Source organism: Phlebotomus papatasi, chromosome 2, assembly GCF_024763615.1.
Source record: "Phlebotomus papatasi isolate M1 chromosome 2, Ppap_2.1, whole genome shotgun sequence".
NCBI classification, from domain to species: Eukaryota; Metazoa; Arthropoda; class Insecta; order Diptera; family Psychodidae; genus Phlebotomus; species Phlebotomus papatasi.
The window spans coordinates 55,755,886-55,777,254 of record NC_077223.1 but is presented as its reverse complement, the minus strand read 5'-3'; the positions used below and the strand labels follow the sequence as shown (position 1 = coordinate 55,777,254).

Here is a 21,369-nt window from a genome sequence, read left to right as displayed (position 1 = left end):
CACAGTCCTAAAATTTTGTTAAAAATTTACTTAAATTTAGAATTATTTTTTTAAAGGAGAAATGTTAATTTCCATATAAATATAAGCTTTACAATCTTAGAAATCTTAGAATAAAAGTCAAGCTTTAAGAGGGCTTTTTTATATAATTCTCCCTCTGCAGTGAAATACGAAGAAATTTTTGCATACATTTTTCATATTAGACTGCTAAATTTTCCTTTTCAGAAATGAAAAAGAAAAGGTTATTTTAAGCCTCATTCACATGATGAAAAAGTGCATAAGAAAAAATACGTAAACCAAAATAGAGCAATCTGATTGGCCGAGACTTACGCACTTTTGCATAGAAATTTTTCATAAAGATGATTTTATTTCTCAATTTAATTCCCAACTGTTTCCAATTTCAAATCAAATGCGCGCGCGACAAAAATCAGCTGTCAAATTTTCGCAGTTAACAAACAGTAATCGTAATTTCTTACTTGTTACAACTGGTGAGAAATCCTCCCCGAGGTTCTGCGGCTTAGGTGCAACTTCTCTCCGGATGCGATGCTGACACCACACAAGATTCCTTCAAAATCAATTCCGGACATTTCAATTCTTGAGTTCTCGTGGAAAAACAGCACTTCTATTATTGGAGTGGTTCTTCCATGTTTTGCTGGTGGTCCTGTCCTGATTCCTCCGTGTTGCTGGATTATCTTTCGGGATAACATTGTACTCCACATGACACATCTCAAACCTGAGTCTTTCTGTACAAATGCACACACATTCCACCAAGATATCACACACGAGGGCAATACTTGGAATCCTTGGAATACTCTCTGCCCAAATATTCTGTATTTTTCTCTCCTCCGTGAATTTTTACTCACGAAAAGAAACAAATTTGCTTCACGCGCACCGCACAATTGATTTGACAGCTGATTTTTGTCGCGCGAGCACTTGATTTGAAATTGGGAACAATTGGGAATTAAATTGAGAATTACAAATTAAAATTTCTCATGCAAATTTTCATCATGTGAATCCAGCTTTAGTAGTAAAGACTTCAAATAAAGTTTTAAACGAAAACTTCTCTTTGTAAAAAGAAAATAAATTTGTGTTTTAAGTCCAATTTAACATATTAATACGTAAAAATAAAATAATTGTCTTAGGGGACACTGGTAAAAATAAAAGGATCAAATTGACCCAAATTTAATCCTTTTGCAAAGGATGGATCAAATTTCAAAGGCTGAATTCACATTTATCATAAATAGAACATGTTAATTTGATCCATCCTTTGCAAAGGGATCAAATTTGGATCAATTTTATCCCTTTATTTTTACCATTGGATGAATAACATGTTCCAAGGGAGGACAGAAAAATATAGGATGTATTCACACTACTGTTCCTACGTAGCTAAAAATTTAATTTATTTACTTAAATTAATGGGAACCGGTGAACGTCGGGGAAAAAATGGGGTCAGTCGCACAAAAAAATCTCTATGAGAACACACAGAAATAGAAATTAGCCAATATTTATTTATTAAAATTACAAATTAAGTGCAGTGCCCAAAATTCCATGCCCTGTGAAATCCCTGACTTATGACAAAGCGAGAAAAGACAAAACTTGACCACTGAGGAAGGCTTGGAGTCTGAGAGCCGAATGCTTCGGGAAAAATCCAAAATTTTCTAAGCTGACCCTCTTTTTCCCCAACGTTCACCGGCTCCCGTTAGTATTAGATAACCCGTCGGATAACACTTTTAATTATTTACTTAAATATTGCAAACACTTCAATTGTCAACTCAACCTCTTATGTACTTCTCCAATCCGAATCTGAATTTAAGCCATTAATTCTACAAATGTAAATTTCAAATATCAGCGGAAACCCAATGCAGACATAATACACTCTACCTAAAGTCAGAATTTTAATAAAAAAGAGACAAATAATTTATTGAATTTACCTTATACCCCTGCATATTTGTCGCTTTGTAGCGTTTACGCGGTTTACGCAAATTCAAGAGGAGAATATGAAAGAGAATTCCCCAAAAAGTCGTTAATGTTTAATGGTGTTTAATGATGAGTTTTCCGTGGAGTTGGGGACACATTGTGAGATGTCATTTTCAATATCCTGGGCCTTTTGATGATCCTCCCCCACAGTCCCATTTCAGCATTAAAATATACACGATGATGTGGCTGTTTTTACTCAATGAGTATCAGGTGGATCATTTCACGGCCCATTTTTGCCCCGAAATCATCTCCCTGCGATACTTCTCGTACCACACAGCACTATTTTGAATAGATTGTGCCTCATTGAAGGGTGGCTCGTAATCCAGGTGAATACTCGCCCTTAATCTACAATACATCATAATGGAGGAAGAATAGGCCACAAGACCACGTGGTGGAAAAGGCAGTGTCACTCCAAAAAATGGCTTTAGCACACACACGATGAGAAATTCGAGCAACCAGGCCAAAAAGTAGGTCAAAAACCCAGGTAAAGACCACCAACTAGGTCTCAATTTTGCCTCCTTAGGCAGTGACTTGGATACTCTCTGGCAAAACCGAACAGTGTCCTCGATAGGCGTATCATCTGTGACAAAAATTGGCAATCCTGAAATTTTCTGACGTGCAAAGGCATCTCCTAGAGATCTTTTAGCACAAATATGAGCCCAAGCAGCGTTCCCAACGTAAGTCAGTTGCTGTTTTCCCCCAGAACCTGCAATTCGCGGAATCTGTCGTCCAAAACGCGCACCAATCTTCATCAGAAGTGGGAAAAAACGCTCATCACATTCACCATACATTACTGTTGGCCGAAGAGCTACTGTTCGAAGTATTTCTGGAAGAAAATTACAAAGTATTGTCTTAGCATTATCTTTAGAATTTTCTAAATACTCTGAAAATAAAATATTCCGGTAGAGGACAATTTCTGTTGTGCTCGAACTCATGAGTTAGTTGGAGATTATTTACAATCTCAGCTTTTGTGGTCCGAGGTTTTATGTGTATACCACTTTACTAACGATTCAAATTCAAAAACTGGTTAATAAAACATCTAGAAATCACCTTAAAACCAAATAAAGCTAATACAAATTGAATTTACAATTAAAGAATTTCCGATAATTGTCCGTTTCCTTACAAATTACATGGAATTCGATGCATTCGTATTAAAAATTACATTACCTTTCAAATAAATCTAATTTTGTCTAAATCGGCTGAAAAATAATTATACTCCAACTAATAAAAAATAATTAATTAAATTGAGAAATAATTATACTAGATTAATTTATTATCGAAATCTGTCTTTGAAAAAAATGCGAAATGGCAAATCATTGAAACTGGTTTCCGAAATAAATCCAAAAATATGGTTTTAGTTGAATCGTAAGAGGATGGAGAAATAATTCAGCTGACGTGAGAAGGCTCAAAAAAATGTTTTAACCAGCTATCCCTCGCCATTTAGGGTAAGTGTGCCAAATTCCGGCCAGCTTGCAATTTCGGCCACCTTTTTTGTTCCTCGAATTTCCATCATGAACTTTTAGATTTTACGTACTCTAGAGATTATACAATGCAGAAGAATAACAAAAAATGTAGCTTAGACAAACGAGATGACGTCAAAAAGACATTGGAAGAATTCCCGAAGGGCAAGGAACTATGAGAATGAAGGTGGCCGAAATAGGGCACCAAAGCTATGTCTATATTTTTATGCATTTTAAAATATATTAAGAATCATTATAGAGTAAATAAAGACGGTAAACTCTTTACAAGGTTCCAAGCAACATTCTTTAAGAAGAAAGAATAAAAGAAATCAATTTGAATTTAAAATATTACATTTCAAACTTGAGACTTTGACGCTTGCATACAACTATGCCGAAATTTGGCACACTTACCCTACCAGTTGAAGATTGAGGGTAAAAAATTGCGTCAAATTGTTTTTGAAGACCGAAATAAATAAAAATTGGTCTACGCGGATCTTTACCCCCAAAATACAACTCACAATCGAATTTTCACGTATTTGGAGTGGCAAAAACTTTGAATTAATTCTAAATAATTTCAACTACCAAAAGCTTATTTAGGCTTATCACTGATTTTTTATACTGAATTTTTATACTCTCTTCTTGTTACTATCAGTCTAATTAAAACATGTTTTTTTTTCGCTAATTTATAGGCAAACACAATCATTTGCCGGTTAAGTTTACCCCGGACTCCATTATGCTTCAATCCTTATAGGCGCAGAGAGAGTTCAAAAACATTTTAACACTTTGGTTCAGGTCTCTATTTCGCAAACAATTTTAAATATCTGAATTCTAAGTTACTTTCTTTGTGCTGAGAAGAGTCTGACAAAAATATTGAAAATAATTCATATAAAAATAAATCATATACGAATCAAGAGGTATATTTATTATAGTTTTCAGGCTATTGATTTAGTTATGTTGTACCTCGAAAAGGTAGAAACTTCACTATCAAAATAATAAGTATAATAATATGATGTTGAGCATAACCAAAATAGAGAAACCTCAGCTACATAAAATTGCCTTGCTACACTCACCATTTGAATCCCTTAGGGGTGTTCCATTAGCTTCTAAAACAATTTTCTCAGCTCTGAGTTTTGACGCAGTATAGCCCGGAATGAGGAATTCACTTTCATCATCTGGAACTCTCGCTTTTCCTTCTGTTTGATTCAAAATCACCGCAATGGTGCTCCCCATGTAAGGCACAAGAGTCACAGAAGATGTACTTGTAAAGATGAGCCTAGGAACTCGATGTTTCACGCACAAATTCACGATATTTCTCGTCCCTGGAAAAAAGAAAAAAAATCAGAATAGTAAAAGAAGAAGAGGTCAGGATAGGAACAATGGAAAGGAGAAGAGTCCTTTTTATTGCAAAGAGAGCACACCACGTGGATGTCGTAAAAAGGGCAAAGTGTCTTTTATTGTAGCACGATTTCCCAGCTTCTTCCCCTTCGATTATCAATTTGAATTTTCCGAGATTTTCAAGAAGTGTCAAGAATTCGCAAAGAATGCCCTTTTTTTCTCTTTGTCCAATCCCACTCTACAGCCTCATAGTGAATGTGATTAATGGCTTGTGAATTTTTTACCATTATAGAGATATTGTTAGTTTATTCGAGTCAAGATCATTTAATGTCATTGAAAAGTTTTAGCATATTACATAAACTGAATAATTTTGTGATGAAAGAAAAAGAAACTCAAATGATGCCTATATGTACCAATTAAAAATTTTCTATTGTTACGAGCTCAAAATAGATATAAATTCCTATTGAATACTTCAAATAATTCAATGAACCAAAAAATGTTCTTCTTTTCCATTATTTACCAATTTTGCTGATAATGAAGGAAGTGAGAGAAATCAGTCAAAAAAAGTAGGATCTTTTTTCAGCAAAATTCCCAAAATAAATTAAAAGTGATAGAATCCAGTGATATTTTAATAATAAATCGTCAGCAATAAATTAATTGTTGGCAGGGCCAATCAAATGACTGAGAGGGATTAAAAGCAAACTTTTCCGCTTAGATTGCTCTTCTAGTCCCCAGATTGGCAGACTCTTTTTTATCATCTGCCAAATTATTCAACAAAATCAGGAATGGGTAGAGGGTGAAAGGCAAGACTGAAATTGATTGAAAAATAGACGAGATAAAACTCCAAAATGCGGAAGCTTTTGGAGCACATTTAATTTTTTTTTCTTCAACGATGGGAAGACATTTGAAAAATGATACAGTGATAAAACGATTCGGTAAAGTTGAGGAAACTGAAACAATTGTGTATAAATTTTAAATTAAATTCAGAGAAGGTAGGGATAATGTTTCAATAAAAGAATTAATCAAACAATCATATTGCAATTTACAGACAGTTAAAGAAAATTATTTATTGTGATCATTATGATACTTTTTAGTTACATTTTAGTGGTCATCCAAAATAATCACACACAAAAATAAAGATTATTTGTATTTAATTTTCTTTGTTGTTTGTGATACCTTCGGTAAGAAGATGCTTTGTCTTGCAGGATATAGAATTTTTAAATTTTTTGTTTGCCACAAGTTCCCCTATTTTATAAATGTAATACGAAAAAAGTATTTTTTAAGAAAATTAATAAGATGAAGCTAAGGACATTTTAGAACCAAATTATCACTAAAAATAAATAAATTACAAATCAGGAAAAATGTATATAATCAGTAAACCTCACTTGCTTTTGGATAAATGAAACAAATTCCTAAAGAATTTGCTGCGTGGTTTTCAACATATTTATACACTGCGCTGAGAGAAATCCGAAAAAGTTAAAATAACATTCCGGAAATGTTTATTTTACCCTGCAGTATGGATCCAAAATCGGTGTAAATATTACCCTTTTAGGTGTATTGGGGGTTAAAGTTACCCTTTTTCATGTTAATTTTACCCTTAAAAAGGTGTAAAATTAACATTAAAAATGTTGATATATTTTTAAACCTAAAAAGTGTTAAAGTTATGAGGAAAAAAAGTTAATCGCACCCTCTTTTTGCTCTCGGTTTGAGAAATATAAGAGGGTCCGTTGTTAGTTAGATACAGCAGACTCTCTCTCAATCGGGCATATGAGGCAAAATGTCATCCAAATTATCGAGAAATTTGGGCATCAAAATCATTGTCAATTCCACAAAAAGCGCTCAAATATAAAGAATCACGATAAAACAAGAGGAACTACAGCAAATTTGAAGAAATTTGCTTTAAAATCAAACGTGAAAATTGTCAACAAAATTTTGCGCCCGATTGAAAAAGAGCCGATTGAGCGAGAGAGTCTACTGTACACTGAGAAAAAAAAGAGGGTGCGATTAACTTTTTTTCCTCATAACTTTAACACTTTTTAGGTGTAAAAATATATCTGCATTTTTTAATGTTAATTTTACACCTTTTTAAGGATAAAACTAACATGAAAAAGGGTAACTTTAACCCCCAATACAGGGTAATATTTACACCGATTTTGGATCAATACTGCAGAGGAAAATTAACATTTCCGGAATGTTATTTTAACTTTTTCGGATTTCTCACAGTGTATATAATATTTTCTTTTGTGATTTCATTATGTCCAAGATGGGTATCACTGAAAGTTTATTGCATTTCCCAAAAAAAAAGGATTTAAATCCTGTATTTTTAAGAAAATTGTGAAATTCTTTGTGAAACAAAATTTTTTCTTGTTATTTTTCTTTTAATTTTTTTATACATTACGGCGGTTCTCGGGATTAAACACTAGTAATATTAAATTTAGAGAATTAGACACTTTTGCTTTTGCAAAATTAATTTGCAAAATCGTTTTAGCTCTGAGGTTTTTTTATATTACCCCTTAACCTGGTTCTAGAAATGTGTTTAATCCTAAAACAGGCTGTATTTCGCACTTTTTTTGTAACCTCAATAAATTCACAAAAAAAGTTACCTTTATTGTAATAAAGCTCAGTAAAAAGAAATGGGTTCAAAATTCTCATACAAAAAAAAACCCTTTTTGTTCGAATGAAAGTAAAAATCATGAATGTGCGCCTTCCATCAATTCTCCCCATTGATTTCCCATCCATGAAAATGTCAATGATGTGAAAAGCCTAAGGATGGGGAGAGTCGTGTGAATTTATAATGTTGAAGAGTGAAGCGCGTTAGAGAAAATTTCCCTGATTGAATTTCCCATGGCAGAGTGTTTTGTCCATCGTGAATCATTTCCTGTCTCGCCGGGAAGAGGTAGGCTAGAGACAGAGGAGGTGAGAGGGAATTGGGAAAATAAAAAGAGAGGAGAAAATCACTTACCATCCACATTTACACGTTCTAATTCAGTTACATTGGGAGGATATTGAAAATTAATGTAGGCGGCACAATGAAACACACAGTCAACACCCTCAAATGCCATTTCCCATTTCATATCCACCTCGCAAATGTCTCCAATGAACGTGGTAATTTTCTTCGATGCACTGTGATCTGTTGGAGGAGGTAAAAATGCCATTTAGTCGCTTCGCGGCACGTTGATGGAGGAAATAGAAAATGGAATTAATAGGGCGTCAAAATGAATTGCACCAAAACTCACTCAGTCTATTTTCATATGCCTTTAGGTCCACCACACGGATCTCCTCCACATTATCCTCCTCCGTGAGCATCCTCACGAGGTGCTCTCCGAGGAAGCCACTCCCGCCTGAGAGATGAAACCATCATCATCGACATTAATTCAAAAGGGGTTCACAGTCGTCACCCAATCCCCCAAACAAATTCTCTCTTTCCCAAAAAGAATCAAACGATGATGAGAATTTTTCACTCAATGGCACACAAATTGCCATTAAAAATAGCGCCAAAAAAAAATAACACAAGAAAGAAAAAGTTTGAATGGGAAAAGGAATAAAAACATTCAACTCACCCACAATTAGGACAATTTCGGTGCTTTTCTTCTTCACTGTCATGCTGTTGGCCTCTATTTTTAAACTCACCCACCCTGCTGATGATAATTCAGAGAGGATGGAAAAACGAGTGAATGAAAAGAATAAAATAAATTAGATTGAGAAATTACATTTGATGGAAATTGTGGAGGCAAAGAATGAGGAAAAAAAAGTATCTTTCTTGCAAAAAATACTACACTCCACAAAATTGTGAGACAAACTTTTAAAGTGGAGTGGTAATTTTGTAACAAAAAAATCCGAAGATACCACACACGCATGTACAGGTCCCCTCTGATAACAATATTTTTTTTAAAAAAGGAAAGGCACATGCCCCAAAGGAAATTAAGAAAAGATTTGTTGAAACAAAAATAATAATTGAAACTGAAGCAAACCGTCATTATTTAGAATTTTAAAAATAAGTATTTATCTAACCCCGTATGACCGAGTTATAAGGGTTATAAGATCCGCTGAATGCTGCTTTACATTCAAATAGAGGGATAGATAGTATTTAGATGTCGCAATGGAAAAATATATAGATTTTCTTAAATATTTTAGATACACCGAGAAAAATTTGTATGGTATTTTCTACAAATCGTGTCTTTAAATTCTACTGCCTCAAAAGATAGTAGAAAATACCATCCTCCATAGAAACTTTCCTTTAGAACTTACCATCTTGACATTTTAAAATTTACTATCCTGACAGTAAAATTTACCATCCGGCTAGTAAAATCTAATATAGGGATATTAGAATTTACCATCCGGTTATTAGAATTTACTATTCATACAATAGATTATACAATTTTTGACAGTCCGATTTAATATCGCGTTTACTGGGTGACTTTTTTACTATCCGGCCATTAGAATTTTGTATAAAGGATGGTAAATTTTACCATCCTAGTTTTTCTCGGTATAGATCCAAATGGTTTAATGGGTTTAATTAATAACCTATATTTATTTAAATTTAAGTTTAAATTTAATTATTTTTTTTAGGTTATCAAAAGGACTTTATTTCACTCGACAAGAAAAATTGTGAAATTTACTTTATTGTGATCTTCTGAATCAGGGGTGACATGATAACTTATTTTCGATACTATCGACTGTCGATTCTGAAAATTTTAAACTATAACAGAACTTCCTGTAATTAATTTAGATATTTATCAATAGTCACATTCTTTTAAGAATGTTACAATGAATGTCCCAACAATGCGTAAAAAGTCTACATTCACTTAATCTAACAGATATAGATTTATCGATAGTATCGATTTGATAGTGTCGAAATCATTCCACCCCAGGAAATTACCCAGGGTAATGCTCAGCGCACATTAATTTTTGTTTGTAAACATGTTTTCAAAATTTTCTATGAGAGTGAGCGAGATGACTAGATTTAGTTCTCTTTCACTCTCACTGAAATGTCAAAAACATATTTACAAAACAATAGGCATCGTGTGTTGGGCATAACACCCAAGATAAATAAATTATTTGTAAAAACATTGAGATGCGTGAAATTGCATTTAACCGATTTATCTCGGGCTATAAGGCTATGAAATTTCACATTAAAATATTAAGATGAATTTCTAATAAATATAGTTATTCTTAGCCTTTATTTTATAATTTTAATATCTTAAATTATTACATTTTTAGTAATTTAGTGATATAAAGCTAGATTTAACCTACAAAAATAAATTTAGATTTTCTAAAACAGGATAAATATAATGATTGGTTATTAATAAAAAAAATTAAATTCAGTATATTGAATAAATTTCATTAAATTCTCATTAGTATACTATTATCTTAATCGGGAAACTTTTGCAGCAAATTCTTCCCACTAAATTTATTTATACGATAATAAATAATAATTTGAATGTTTTTAATGAAAAAGCAGCATAAAGTGATATATTGAAAACGTTTATATATTGTGAAACTCCGATGTAGAGGAGGAGTAGTCAAAAAGTCACAAATAATAACTATCCTGATCGCTGTTTTATCATTGAGTAAATTTATTGAGTAATTTGTGTTAATTTTAATCCCATAAGATATTTTAGTCTCATCGCGTTGTTTGATTGGTTGAAATATTGAAAGCTTTCAAGCTCAAACCAATCAGAAAATGCGATGTACCTTAAATTCTTTCATTGAATATGGATAATGCATTATAATGTTTTATTATTATATGCACCATTTAACGAAAACTCAATCAATGAAGAAAATCACCAAAGAATGTATAACGTAAGATGTTTTTGTCTTTGTTGTACAATGGTATTTTTTTTCTAGGAATAAACAGTTTTCGCCGGAAAAGTGTTCCATTTCGTCGATAATATATTGTATCTTGGTTAACAAATATGTAAAATTGATCAAAAATCACTGGTTAATCCTTTAAGGACAAGAGGGTCAGGAAAAAGAGAAAAAAATCATTTTTCTGCCTCTTTGGGACGAATCATGACTAGGTGACCGTAACAAAAATTTCATTTTTGGGTAACCGGTGACCCTATCATTCTTAAGGGGTTAAACCTTTTAAGGATGATCAAAATTCGTACTTATGACCAATTTTCTCATGACTTCTTAGTTTTCCTCCTCTAATTATTATATTAAAAAAAAGAGATGGCAAGGCGATCCAGCTCGTTAGAAAACCAAATTAAAATTGAAAAATTAAATAAAAACTGTGCATTTTTGCAGACTTTGTTTGTTTTACCTGAAGATACTTTAACTTTAAAATTATTTTTATTTTAACATTTAGAAAAATATATAAGAAAGAATGAATTGACGTCATTAAAATACTCATTACTGCATAAGATCAATGTAGTCAGGTTGTAATTTCAATACCTTTCAATGACATCCAGATTAAAAAAAATTAATTAAATCTTGAAAAATTCAAAATGGCGTTTTTCCAGTCATAGGTTTATAGTTTATGAACGAATTGCTGGTCTGGGCTATCTTCAAAATATATCTAAAAATGAAAACGCCGGCTTAAGAACGAAAAACTTGGTTTTAGATTACAAAGAGGGACTACGATATTTTTTTTCATAAAATTTAATTTTTAAGCATAAATAAACTAAAAATAATCATGCATAGGGTAAGTGTGCCAAATTCCACCCAACTTGCAATTCCTGCCACATTTTTAGTTCCTCGAATTTCCATGAATTTTTAGTTTTTACATACTCTAGTGATTATACAATGCAAAAGAATAACAAAAAATGTAGCTTCGACAAACGAGATGACGTGAAAAAGACATTGGAAGAATTCCCGAAGGGCAAGGAACTATGAGAATGAAGGTGGACGAAATAGGGCACCAAAGCTATGTCTACATTTTTATTCATTTTAAAATGTATTAAGAATGATTTTAAAGCAAATAAAGACGATAAACTTTCTACAAGGTTCTAAGCAACACTCCTTAAGTAGAAGGAATGAAAAAAATTAATTTCTATTAAAGATGTTACATTTCAAACTTGAGACTTTTGCACTTGCATGCAACTATGCCGAAATTTTTACGCTTACCCTAATACCTCTCATTACAATGAGAATTATCGTTATTTGGCTTCATTGGTATTTATAGCAAAATTTCCTGGAAAATTTCCTGAATTTTTATGGGCCTGTGGGCGTTCATAAAAGTAAGAAAAAGAACACTAAATCCGCCTTTGTTGGATTCTTGAAGGTTCAAAAATCCAAGAAGGTTTTGAAGGTTCAGGCATTTTATCGTTTTTATTTATAGGTTTATTTTTCTAGTAGGGGGTCCGTGATGCAATTTGTTAGAGCCTTCGGATCTTGGGCAGTGTGACCCCCGGCTCGATTGTCACAGTTGTGAGGTTTGAGTCCCGCCTTGTGCAAATGATTGAAGCATCTGAATGGACATTTTTCACGAAATATTGTAATCTGAATAATAAATTTGTGAACTGAACAATGTACAAAATGGCAATAAAGGCCCGGTACATCAAAATAAATAAATAAAAAATTTTCTTGTTGAAATTCGAGTAGAGAAGAAATTATCGTCCTTAATGTGTTAAATATGAACCATACATCAAGCTCAAAATTTCATATTTAATTTATAAAAAGAACAACTTTAAATTAATTAAACTCATATTTGTGTTCTTCTATCTGTAATTCAAAATTGTTCTCTCAATTTCTTAGGCTTTCTAACGTGTTTTAGTATATGAAAAATGAATATTAATATGTGTGACATTGAAAAGTTTCTTCATTAATTTAAAATAAAAATGTCAATTCTTCAAACTTGATTAGATTTTTTTTCTAAACGAAAATTGAAAATTTATTGGTATTGATCAACTTTGTCGAGTAAGAGATGAAATAATTTTCCATAAAAATGCTAATTTTCACCATTTAAAATTTAAATAGAATAGTTCATAATGGTAAAAGAATAAGAAAAAAATATATAAAATCACTATGAATGTATTATTTCATCGTGAACTAAAAGTCTTTCGAACATTGAAATAAATGTTTTAAAGCAAACCTGATGTATTTGACCCAATAAGTAATTACACCCCATTAAAGAATATCGGGAAAATTGATTGAAAAATTTCACATAAATTTCCAAACCACCTAGAAGTCTAAAACACAATTTCTAAAATAATTTGTATTAATTAAAGCAAATACACTTTGGAAGCACAAATTAACACCATGGTGTAGGTAACACTGGCATGTTTAAACCACTAGAATCTCTTAATAATATTTTATTGGGTTTCATAATTTTTGACATTGTTGAAATATCACAAAGAAAAAAAAACACAAAAAACCAGAGATAATAAAAAAAAACTATTTTTGACCTAGTCGGTCAGAAAAAAAACAGAATTACGCAGAAAATCATTGAAACTTTCACTCTTGCCCGCCCATTTTTTTTACCATCCTCATCAAGGTTTCCCTGGAGCATCATCAATAAATAATGGCGTGGAAAAATGTTTAATAAAAATTCCTGGTGAGTTTCATGGCAACAATTGCAATATTTAATTTATTGCTTTTTGCTCGCTTTTATTCCTCCACAAATTTTCTTCTGTACAGACATTTTTCCACCATTTTTCCTATCTCTGTAGATTATTCAGTTTCCGCAGTTCTATAATCATATTTTTAATTCTTTGCATATTCACTACAATCATGTGAGCGAAAAATTCACCAATAAATCGATTAAAATACTCAACAATTGAAATTTTTATCTCTCTTGTATTTTTCCTCATACCCCAAACGCGAAATCACAATGGTTATCTTTTATGCATTTATGGTGTTCGAAATAACGACCATTTTAATCGAGAGATTATACATCTGTTTTTTTTTTAGATCTTAACTCTATATATATAATGGACAATTTTTACTCATATCAATCCACTGAAATTTCAACAATTCATTTGTGACATTATTCCTTTTATTCTTCTAATAATAATGCTCATTTTAATAGATTTTAATAAATATAATTATAAATAGTACTTTTTGATTATTTATTAGATCAATAATTTGATAATTAAAATATCAACTAATCAAAATTTTAATTGGTTAACATACCATTTGAGCAGAATAATGAATTTTGAGAAAACTGCTCGATGATATATTATCAGAGTTTTAGTCAAGGATGAGATTTTCATATTAAATATGTATAGTAGATTTTTTTTAACACAATACCTTTTTTATTATGTTCAAGTAGTCAAGAAAGAACGCACAGAAAGAAACAGAACATAACTAGCCTGAATTACAGTGCACATTTGTTTTCTAAAAAAGTCCTAAAATGGGTGAAACTAACCCATTATAAATACTTTAAAATAATAATTAAATATAAAGTATTTACTTATTTGATTCATTCTTTACAAGATAGTAAATAATTGGAAAATTTAATTTCCTAACGCTTTTCGGTTATGTTTAGTTTGCTATAATAAAAAAAAACCATATCAGACATTTACGTAATAGCGTAATCAAGAGCTTGACCAAACCAGCCGGTTGTTGAGAAGCCTGAGAGGAACGCAGAGAACAAAAATAAAATTAAAATTCAATAAAAATTTTTAAACTTTTTTTAAAATGTTTTACTATACAAAACCAATATAGGTGGGTATAAGTATTGACTTTTAGAAAAACCAATTTGGATTATTTGGAGATTTTTTAATATATTTTTTTCCTCTAAATGTCAAGAGAATAGTCCATATTCTGAATTATTCTATTCAAGATTTTTCATTATCCGGAATTTCAAATTATAAACTTCATGTAATTCGTAAAAAGACAATAAAATCACTAATGACGACCTTTTACTTTGAATTTTGACGAAATATTATCACTTGAATCATAAGACGATCAATATAAATTTACCATAACTGGCATGAACGTTATTTTAAATTTATGGACATTTCTGATGCTACAAGAAATTTTATTTACAAAAATATGTAGGGGGAGGTGGGGCTACTTTGAGCTGTGGGATTACACTGATATACGATTTTTCGCATATTATATTTAAATCTCATAGTATTTACATACATACAACTAATAAAGATTGGAGATTAAAATTAACTAAAGATTAGAGATTACGAAAATAATTTTTAAATATTTTTTAAATAAATTTTGAGTGTTTACAGTGCTACCACAATAGTGTAAATGCATTAAACACTTATAGTACTTCAGTTTATTCTGTTCGTATTTGTTATAGTTAACTGACTAGAAGTCGCCTTCCATTTACTAAAAGAGTAAAAACTTATTTCAATTATTTTCAATGTTCTGCTCTTATGCCTTCTACACACTAGAGAAATTTATGTTCATATTGAAGCAAATTCCCCACGCTTATGTAGGAAAAACTCTTCAGTGTGTAGAGGCCATTAACCTCAATTTCAGACCTTTTCAATAAAGTTTTAAATTTTTAAGAGTTTACACTGTTGAAATCTCACTGTAGAATAATTTGCTAAAAGTCAGACAACGCTTAAAAATCGGGCACTCAACTCGGGGCTGAGTTCCGAGTTGAGCTGTTTAATGGCCTCTACACACTAGAGGAATTTATGTCCATATTGAAGAAAATTTCCTACGCTTGTGTAGGAAAAACATTTTTAATATGGACATAATTTTCTCTAGTGTGTAGAGGCCATAAGGGTCCGCCTTTTCAATTCCTACTCTATTAAAAATAAAAACTAAAACAAAAAGGCTAAAATTACACAAAAGTATTGGCTGGTGAGAGAATCTGATTGTCTACTGAATTTGACTCTACTTTAGTTAGTTATACTCTTCAAGAGGTGTAATTCAGTAAATAATTCAGCTAATTCAGTCAATCCAATAATGTTTCCCTATAAATATGGAATTCACTCATAATAGCCAGTATTACAGCATTATTATTTTCTGTAGTTTCTACATGTTTTCAGTGTAATAGCTCAATTATAAAATAAACATTGTAAAATTAAGCATGTCAGCTTGTTATTGCACCAAATAAATCTATTTATTATCCATGTGGGCTGTTAATTTCTACCAATATATCAACTGATTCCTTTATTGAACAATTATATTTTAATACAATTTCTCCGTAGATTTTAGAAAACTTTTGTATTGGACTTTCTTGCTATTTAGGCAGTGCCAGTGCCCTGAGTTGGATAAACCAATATGTTTTTAGCTATATAGCAGCCGACTGATAATAGTGGGAAGTGGGGCACCTTTGAGGCACTTTTAAAAAAGGGCTTTTTTTCTTCTACTTTTAAATGTAATTGGACAGTACATGATATGATTTAGCTCTACAAACCAATTATAAAGCTAAATTAGATCACGATAAAGCTTAGGTCCACTTTAAAATACGAGTTTATTTTAAAGGTGCCTCAATTCAATTTTTGCTTTGGGAAGTAAAAGAAAAATTGAAATATTCAAAGTATGGCGTATTCGAAGGCAGGCCAGTTTCCCCTATCAAATATGTTAGATTAGATAAAGCGTGTCCCGAATTTAAAAGAGAAGAAGACTAATGACTGTCATTAAAAAAAACTATAGTACATATAAAAATACTATTTATATTTCTTGAAAGGGTATTTCATTGTGATCCAAATCCACTTTATAGTTTTTTATTCAAGCGGTTTCTCCGCGAAATCTTCGCACTATCTTTTTACTCCCCTCATAAGGCTCTGGACAAGGTCGTCCCCACGATCTCTGACGACTTTCTTCCACTTTCGTGCGAAGTCCTGCAAATTTTTGGCTGGATAAGCCTTCTTCTTCAAGTCTCCTTTCAAAATTCCCCAGTATTTCTCAATTGGGCGGACTTCTGGAGTGCCGGGCGGGTTGACCTTCTTATCTACATATTTGACATTGTTGTTGGCAAACTATTCCATGGTGGCTTTCGTGTAATGACATGATACCAAATCAGGCCAAAATAGAAGAGGGATGTCGTGGCTTTGATACAGTGGCAAAAGTCGTTTTTGGAGGCACTCTTTAATGTAGATATCCGCGTTCATCGTCCCTGTCTTGAAAAACTCTTCGCTGCGACGTCCACAAGAACAGATTGCCATCCAAACCACATATTTCTTCGGGAACTTGTCGTACTCTTTGAACCTGTACTTGCTGACTACACCCGTACGAGTCTTTGCCGTGTAAAACTGTTGGCCGGGCAACTGAGTAAATTCACCTTTTACGACAGTTTCGTCGCCCATCAAAGTGCATCCTTGAAAGCATTTCAAAACTCGATCACTCAGATTTCTCGACCTCGTTTTGGCACTTTGCCTCTGCTTGTCCGTGTGATGGGGTGCAGCTTGAGCTTTGTACGTTATCAATCCATTATTCTCTTTGATTCTCTGCACTAAGCTCTTGGAGATACCCAGCTTTTTGCCCACATCTCTGACTGAAAGGCAAGGTTGCTTCTGGAAAGCGCCAACACTCTCTTCTCCATCCTCTTGTCTACAGTTCCAGGTTTTCTGCCACATCCTGGCTTTCGAGCAACAGTCTTGAGTTCCTTGAAGCGTAATATAACCCTTCGCATCGTGGATGGACACTTTCCGGTGATCCTTCCGATTTCAGAATAGCTCGTTTTTGGATTCTTTAGGTACGTGTCCACGATCAATTTGCGCAGGTTCTCCATTTTTATCAGTTTTCTCAGCCAAAACACAACTTTTTTCAATATTTTTTTCAGAAATGGAAAGCTGGCGAAATTCTCTTGAAACGTAAAAAACTCAATTCCTATTGTGACTCACTTCATGTCGAAGACTTGAATTTAAATTTGGGACACGCTTTACTAACGAAATTTCCACAATTAGAAGCATTCAAAGAGCTCAAAGCTTAAAGATTCAAGTTTAGCTAATCAGAGGATGTGGCGGGACTATAATATTTTATGAAAATACAGTGAATCTTTCTAATAAATACTAGCTCATAAATATTTTAAACATTATTGAAAAATATGCAAGTTCCAAACTAAATGTTAAAACTTTAAACTACTGTTGTCTATGAATCCTGACCGAATGTTTATTGCGTGAACTATTTAGTAATAAGAATAAAAATTAGGCCTTCGCGCAAACGGAATTTCTATCTAGACATGCATTATAATTTTTCTTATCGGAGGGATGGGATTATCAATCCCATGCCACTTGGAATCAAGTGCAGTGTACATTCGAATACCTTTAATGCTAGAAAAATTATAGTGACTTAAGAAAGATTCGATCCAGGGACATGTTAGAGCAAGTCCACATGAGTTTTGCCTCTTGACATATTGAGTGCCGAACTAGTTAATACAACAACTAATAAGAACTAAACGTGTTGACACTGTTGGAGGAGTATACTGTATTGACACTTATTGGAGTCAAGTTCCTCAAGTTCAAATTCCGCAAATTAGAACGACAGACGATTGAAATCAAAATGTTTTTAGAAAATAATTTGAAGAAAAGTCAGCATCCTCAAACTCGATGTCTGATTAAGAACTAAGAATCAACTAAAGAATATTATTCAGTTTATGAAGTTTTTATTCTTAATTTTCTTCTTCACTATTTTAAACTTTGTAAAATTCATATTAAAACTTTTAAATATAGTATAAAGTTGAAAAGTGTAGCGACACTGAACACTAATTTTATTGTTAAAAATTTTGTAATGTTATCAATATAATTTAAAAATAAATCGTTGTTGAAAAAAAAAAGAATATTATAGTACAAAATGAAAAGAAAATATGTCACAGCGAAGTTGTATGAGAAAATTTCGGATACTTGAGCTTGACTTACTTGATTTTTTAATTCAAAGTAAATTAATTATAAGATATTTCAAATCCCCTGAATGTTCGAATTTGAGGAACTTGACTGTATTTAAGTACATCTGGATAAAGAAGATTTCTCAAAACTTGTCTGTGAGAAAGAAGTACTTGGTCAAGTTTAAATATTTCAAAAGAGAAAAATAAAATAAAATCAGTGCGAATATTCCGCATTCTTTTTTGCTTTCAGAACTTCATTAGAACACTGTATTCCTCAGTTATACACCCCTTGGTGACTCCCAAACGCACAAAAAGCACAGCATAGAATTACATTTTTTCTCACTAAAAAGCCTCCAAAAAGCACAAAATCCACTCACGCTAAAATATCGCCTAATCCTTCGAATTTTACGTCAACTTTCTTCTCTAAAATGAAGAATCGATCGCGAATAGCTGAAAAGTTGATTGATCGAGTGCAATTGTATGACTGAGGGTATATGAAAGTGAAAATGATGCTCGAAGAGGTAATTTGGACTTGCCACAAGAAATACGGACAAATACACAAAAAAAAGCCCCCCAAGCACCTTTTTTTCCAGCTCGTCGATGTCTTTCGCAAAAGCTGTAATAATCCCTCCGACTCTTTTTGCCACCCAAAAAACCCACATAACCCATCTTTCTCTTTCACATATCATCTCCCTCCCATCACACAAGAAGCCGCGTGTTTCGCGCCATTCAATAAGGCAACGAAAAACACTCAATAGTATTCACATTTGAAAAATTATTGTGTAAGCTTCGGCCACGGTTTCGTCTCATTTTAAAATCAAATTTCAATGTCATCACCTGAGCTAATCACATTTTTAGGGGAAATTTCAATGGATTGCCAAAGTATTGAGCCAGAAGTGAGAGAGATGCAGGTCACTGTCGAAATTGAGTGAAATAGACACCTCGAAAATCTGAGAGTTGCGACGTGTTCGCTTTTAAACCTTAAAGTGAACAACTTTAAAACACTGAGAAGAATATTCAATGAATACACATAAAAAAAACATCAATTTTCGGAAAAGAGATTAAGTTATTTTTTAAGATATTTTTTACCGTAGTATTTTAAATAAAAAACTAGATAAAGTAATGATTAATTCAAAAATAAATCCATATTTTTTTATCCTAAAATCTAAGAAAACTTTATTTTCTATAATGGCAATAAAAGTTTAACTTTGAGAAAAAAATAAAATATTTTCGTTTTTGACTTTCAGGCAATTTTCAGTAGAAAATCAAGTTTAGCGCCATTCGTCAACGTTTTCTCCGTCAAGAAAAATCACGAATCTTGAATTCTATGTGGTAAGGGGTGGGCTAGTTTTAACCAACAGTGCTGAACATTTTTATAAAATTCATTTGCCTAATATTTATATAGTAGGGGAGACTGGGGCAAAATTTGTCAAAACGAAAATTTCAATATTAACTATTTTTTAAAATAAAAGAGACTGAGGCTTGAAATTTTTATTATAGATAGCCTTCATGAACCTTCTTAACCCCTTAAGGACGAGAAGGTGAAAAATTGAGGGTCAGAAAAAAATTATTTTTTCCAACATTTTAGAGCAAAATACAGCTTTAGAAGGCTATAGGAAAAGTTTCAGTTTTGGGTCACGGGTGACCCAATCGTCCTTAAAGGGTTAAACTTACAAAGTTTCAAGAGATTCGAGGAAGGATTATGTAAAACAAAAAAATAATGAAATTTTGAGCCCTATTTTTGGAATATTTGGCTTACAGAAAATATCAATACTGATTAGCTCAATTTAAGCACATTTCTCGTTAAGTTAGAGAAAAATTATCTTCGACAAAGTTGTAGAGGAATAAATTTCCTATAAAAATATGTCTATTTGATATATTTAACGCTTGCGAGAGTAAAACGTCACAAATTATCCGAAGACTGACAAAATTTGCCCCAGCAATTTTGAGAATCTCCACAAAATCGACTTTTAGAAAATGATTCGGAAATCACATTTCTTTCGAGATAGAGGAAAATAGTCTCTCTGTAATGTTGTAGAGCTGTAAATTTCCTATAAGAATATGCTCATTATAAAACCTTTAAGTTTTCACAGAGCTCGTGAAAAAATTAAATATGCGTTTTGACAAATTTTGCCCCGGTCTCCCCTACACAGAAAAAAATATTTTGTAAAAATGTTCGTAAATGTTTGTGAAGTCCTATGAAGGAGTTACAAAATGCTCATGAATCGTATAACCCACAAACAAGTTCGTAAGTTTGTACTTTTTTCACAAACATTGTTCGTAACATGATCACTTGACGAACATTTTTTGTACTTTTACAAACATTTGTTCGTAAATGTTCGTAAAATGTTTAACAGGAAAACAAACATTTACGAACAAACAACAAAATTTTACGAATATCTTTTGTGTGTTTACGAACATTTACGAACAAATGTTTGTAAAATTACAAAAAATGTTCATCAAGTGATCATGATACGAACAATGTTTGTGAAAAAAGTACAAACTTTTACGAACATGTTTGTGGGTTAAACGATTCACGAGCATTTCGTAACCCCCCCATAGGAATTCACAAACATTTACGAACATTTTTACAAAATATTTTTTTCTGTGTACCGTAAGTGTGAGTGAATCCCCTTCTGTTCGTATGCTTTTCTTTAATTCTAAAGTTTAAGAACGGTTCTCACCAATCAGATATGTAGTTTGGATCAGTAAAGAAGATCCTTAAGTTCTAGAAATAAAGAAAAGCTTACGAACAGGGGGATGTCAAAGTCACCCGTACTTACGGTAGGGGGAAGTGAAGCACCTTTGAAAGTGGGGCACCTTTAAAATTGGGATTTTTCTCCTATGTTTAAATGGAACTGAGCCACAGCATAATGTAATTTAGCTTCTCAATCCCAATCCCAATGTCCCAAAAAAAAA

General features: G+C 32.3%; 2 protein-coding genes across 2 annotated transcripts in view; both read right to left on the bottom strand.

Moving 5' to 3' along the window:
* Nucleotides 1–21,369, bottom strand: part of LOC129801797 (protein rogdi) — a 163,976-nt gene that overhangs the window by 117,392 nt on the left and 25,215 nt on the right. The gene's annotated exons all lie outside the window — the stretch shown is intronic.
* Nucleotides 1,488–19,543, bottom strand: LOC129801789 (3 beta-hydroxysteroid dehydrogenase/Delta 5-->4-isomerase type 1). Its single transcript, XM_055847112.1, has 6 exons — nt 18,828–19,543; nt 8,330–8,404; nt 8,006–8,110; nt 7,732–7,899; nt 4,505–4,753; nt 1,488–2,800 (listed from the first exon to the last, which is right to left on the bottom strand). The coding sequence occupies exons 2-6, from the start codon at nt 8,370–8,372 to the stop codon at nt 2,190–2,192; spliced, it is 1,176 nt and encodes a 391-aa protein (XP_055703087.1). The 5' UTR covers nt 8,373–8,404; nt 18,828–19,543; the 3' UTR covers nt 1,488–2,189.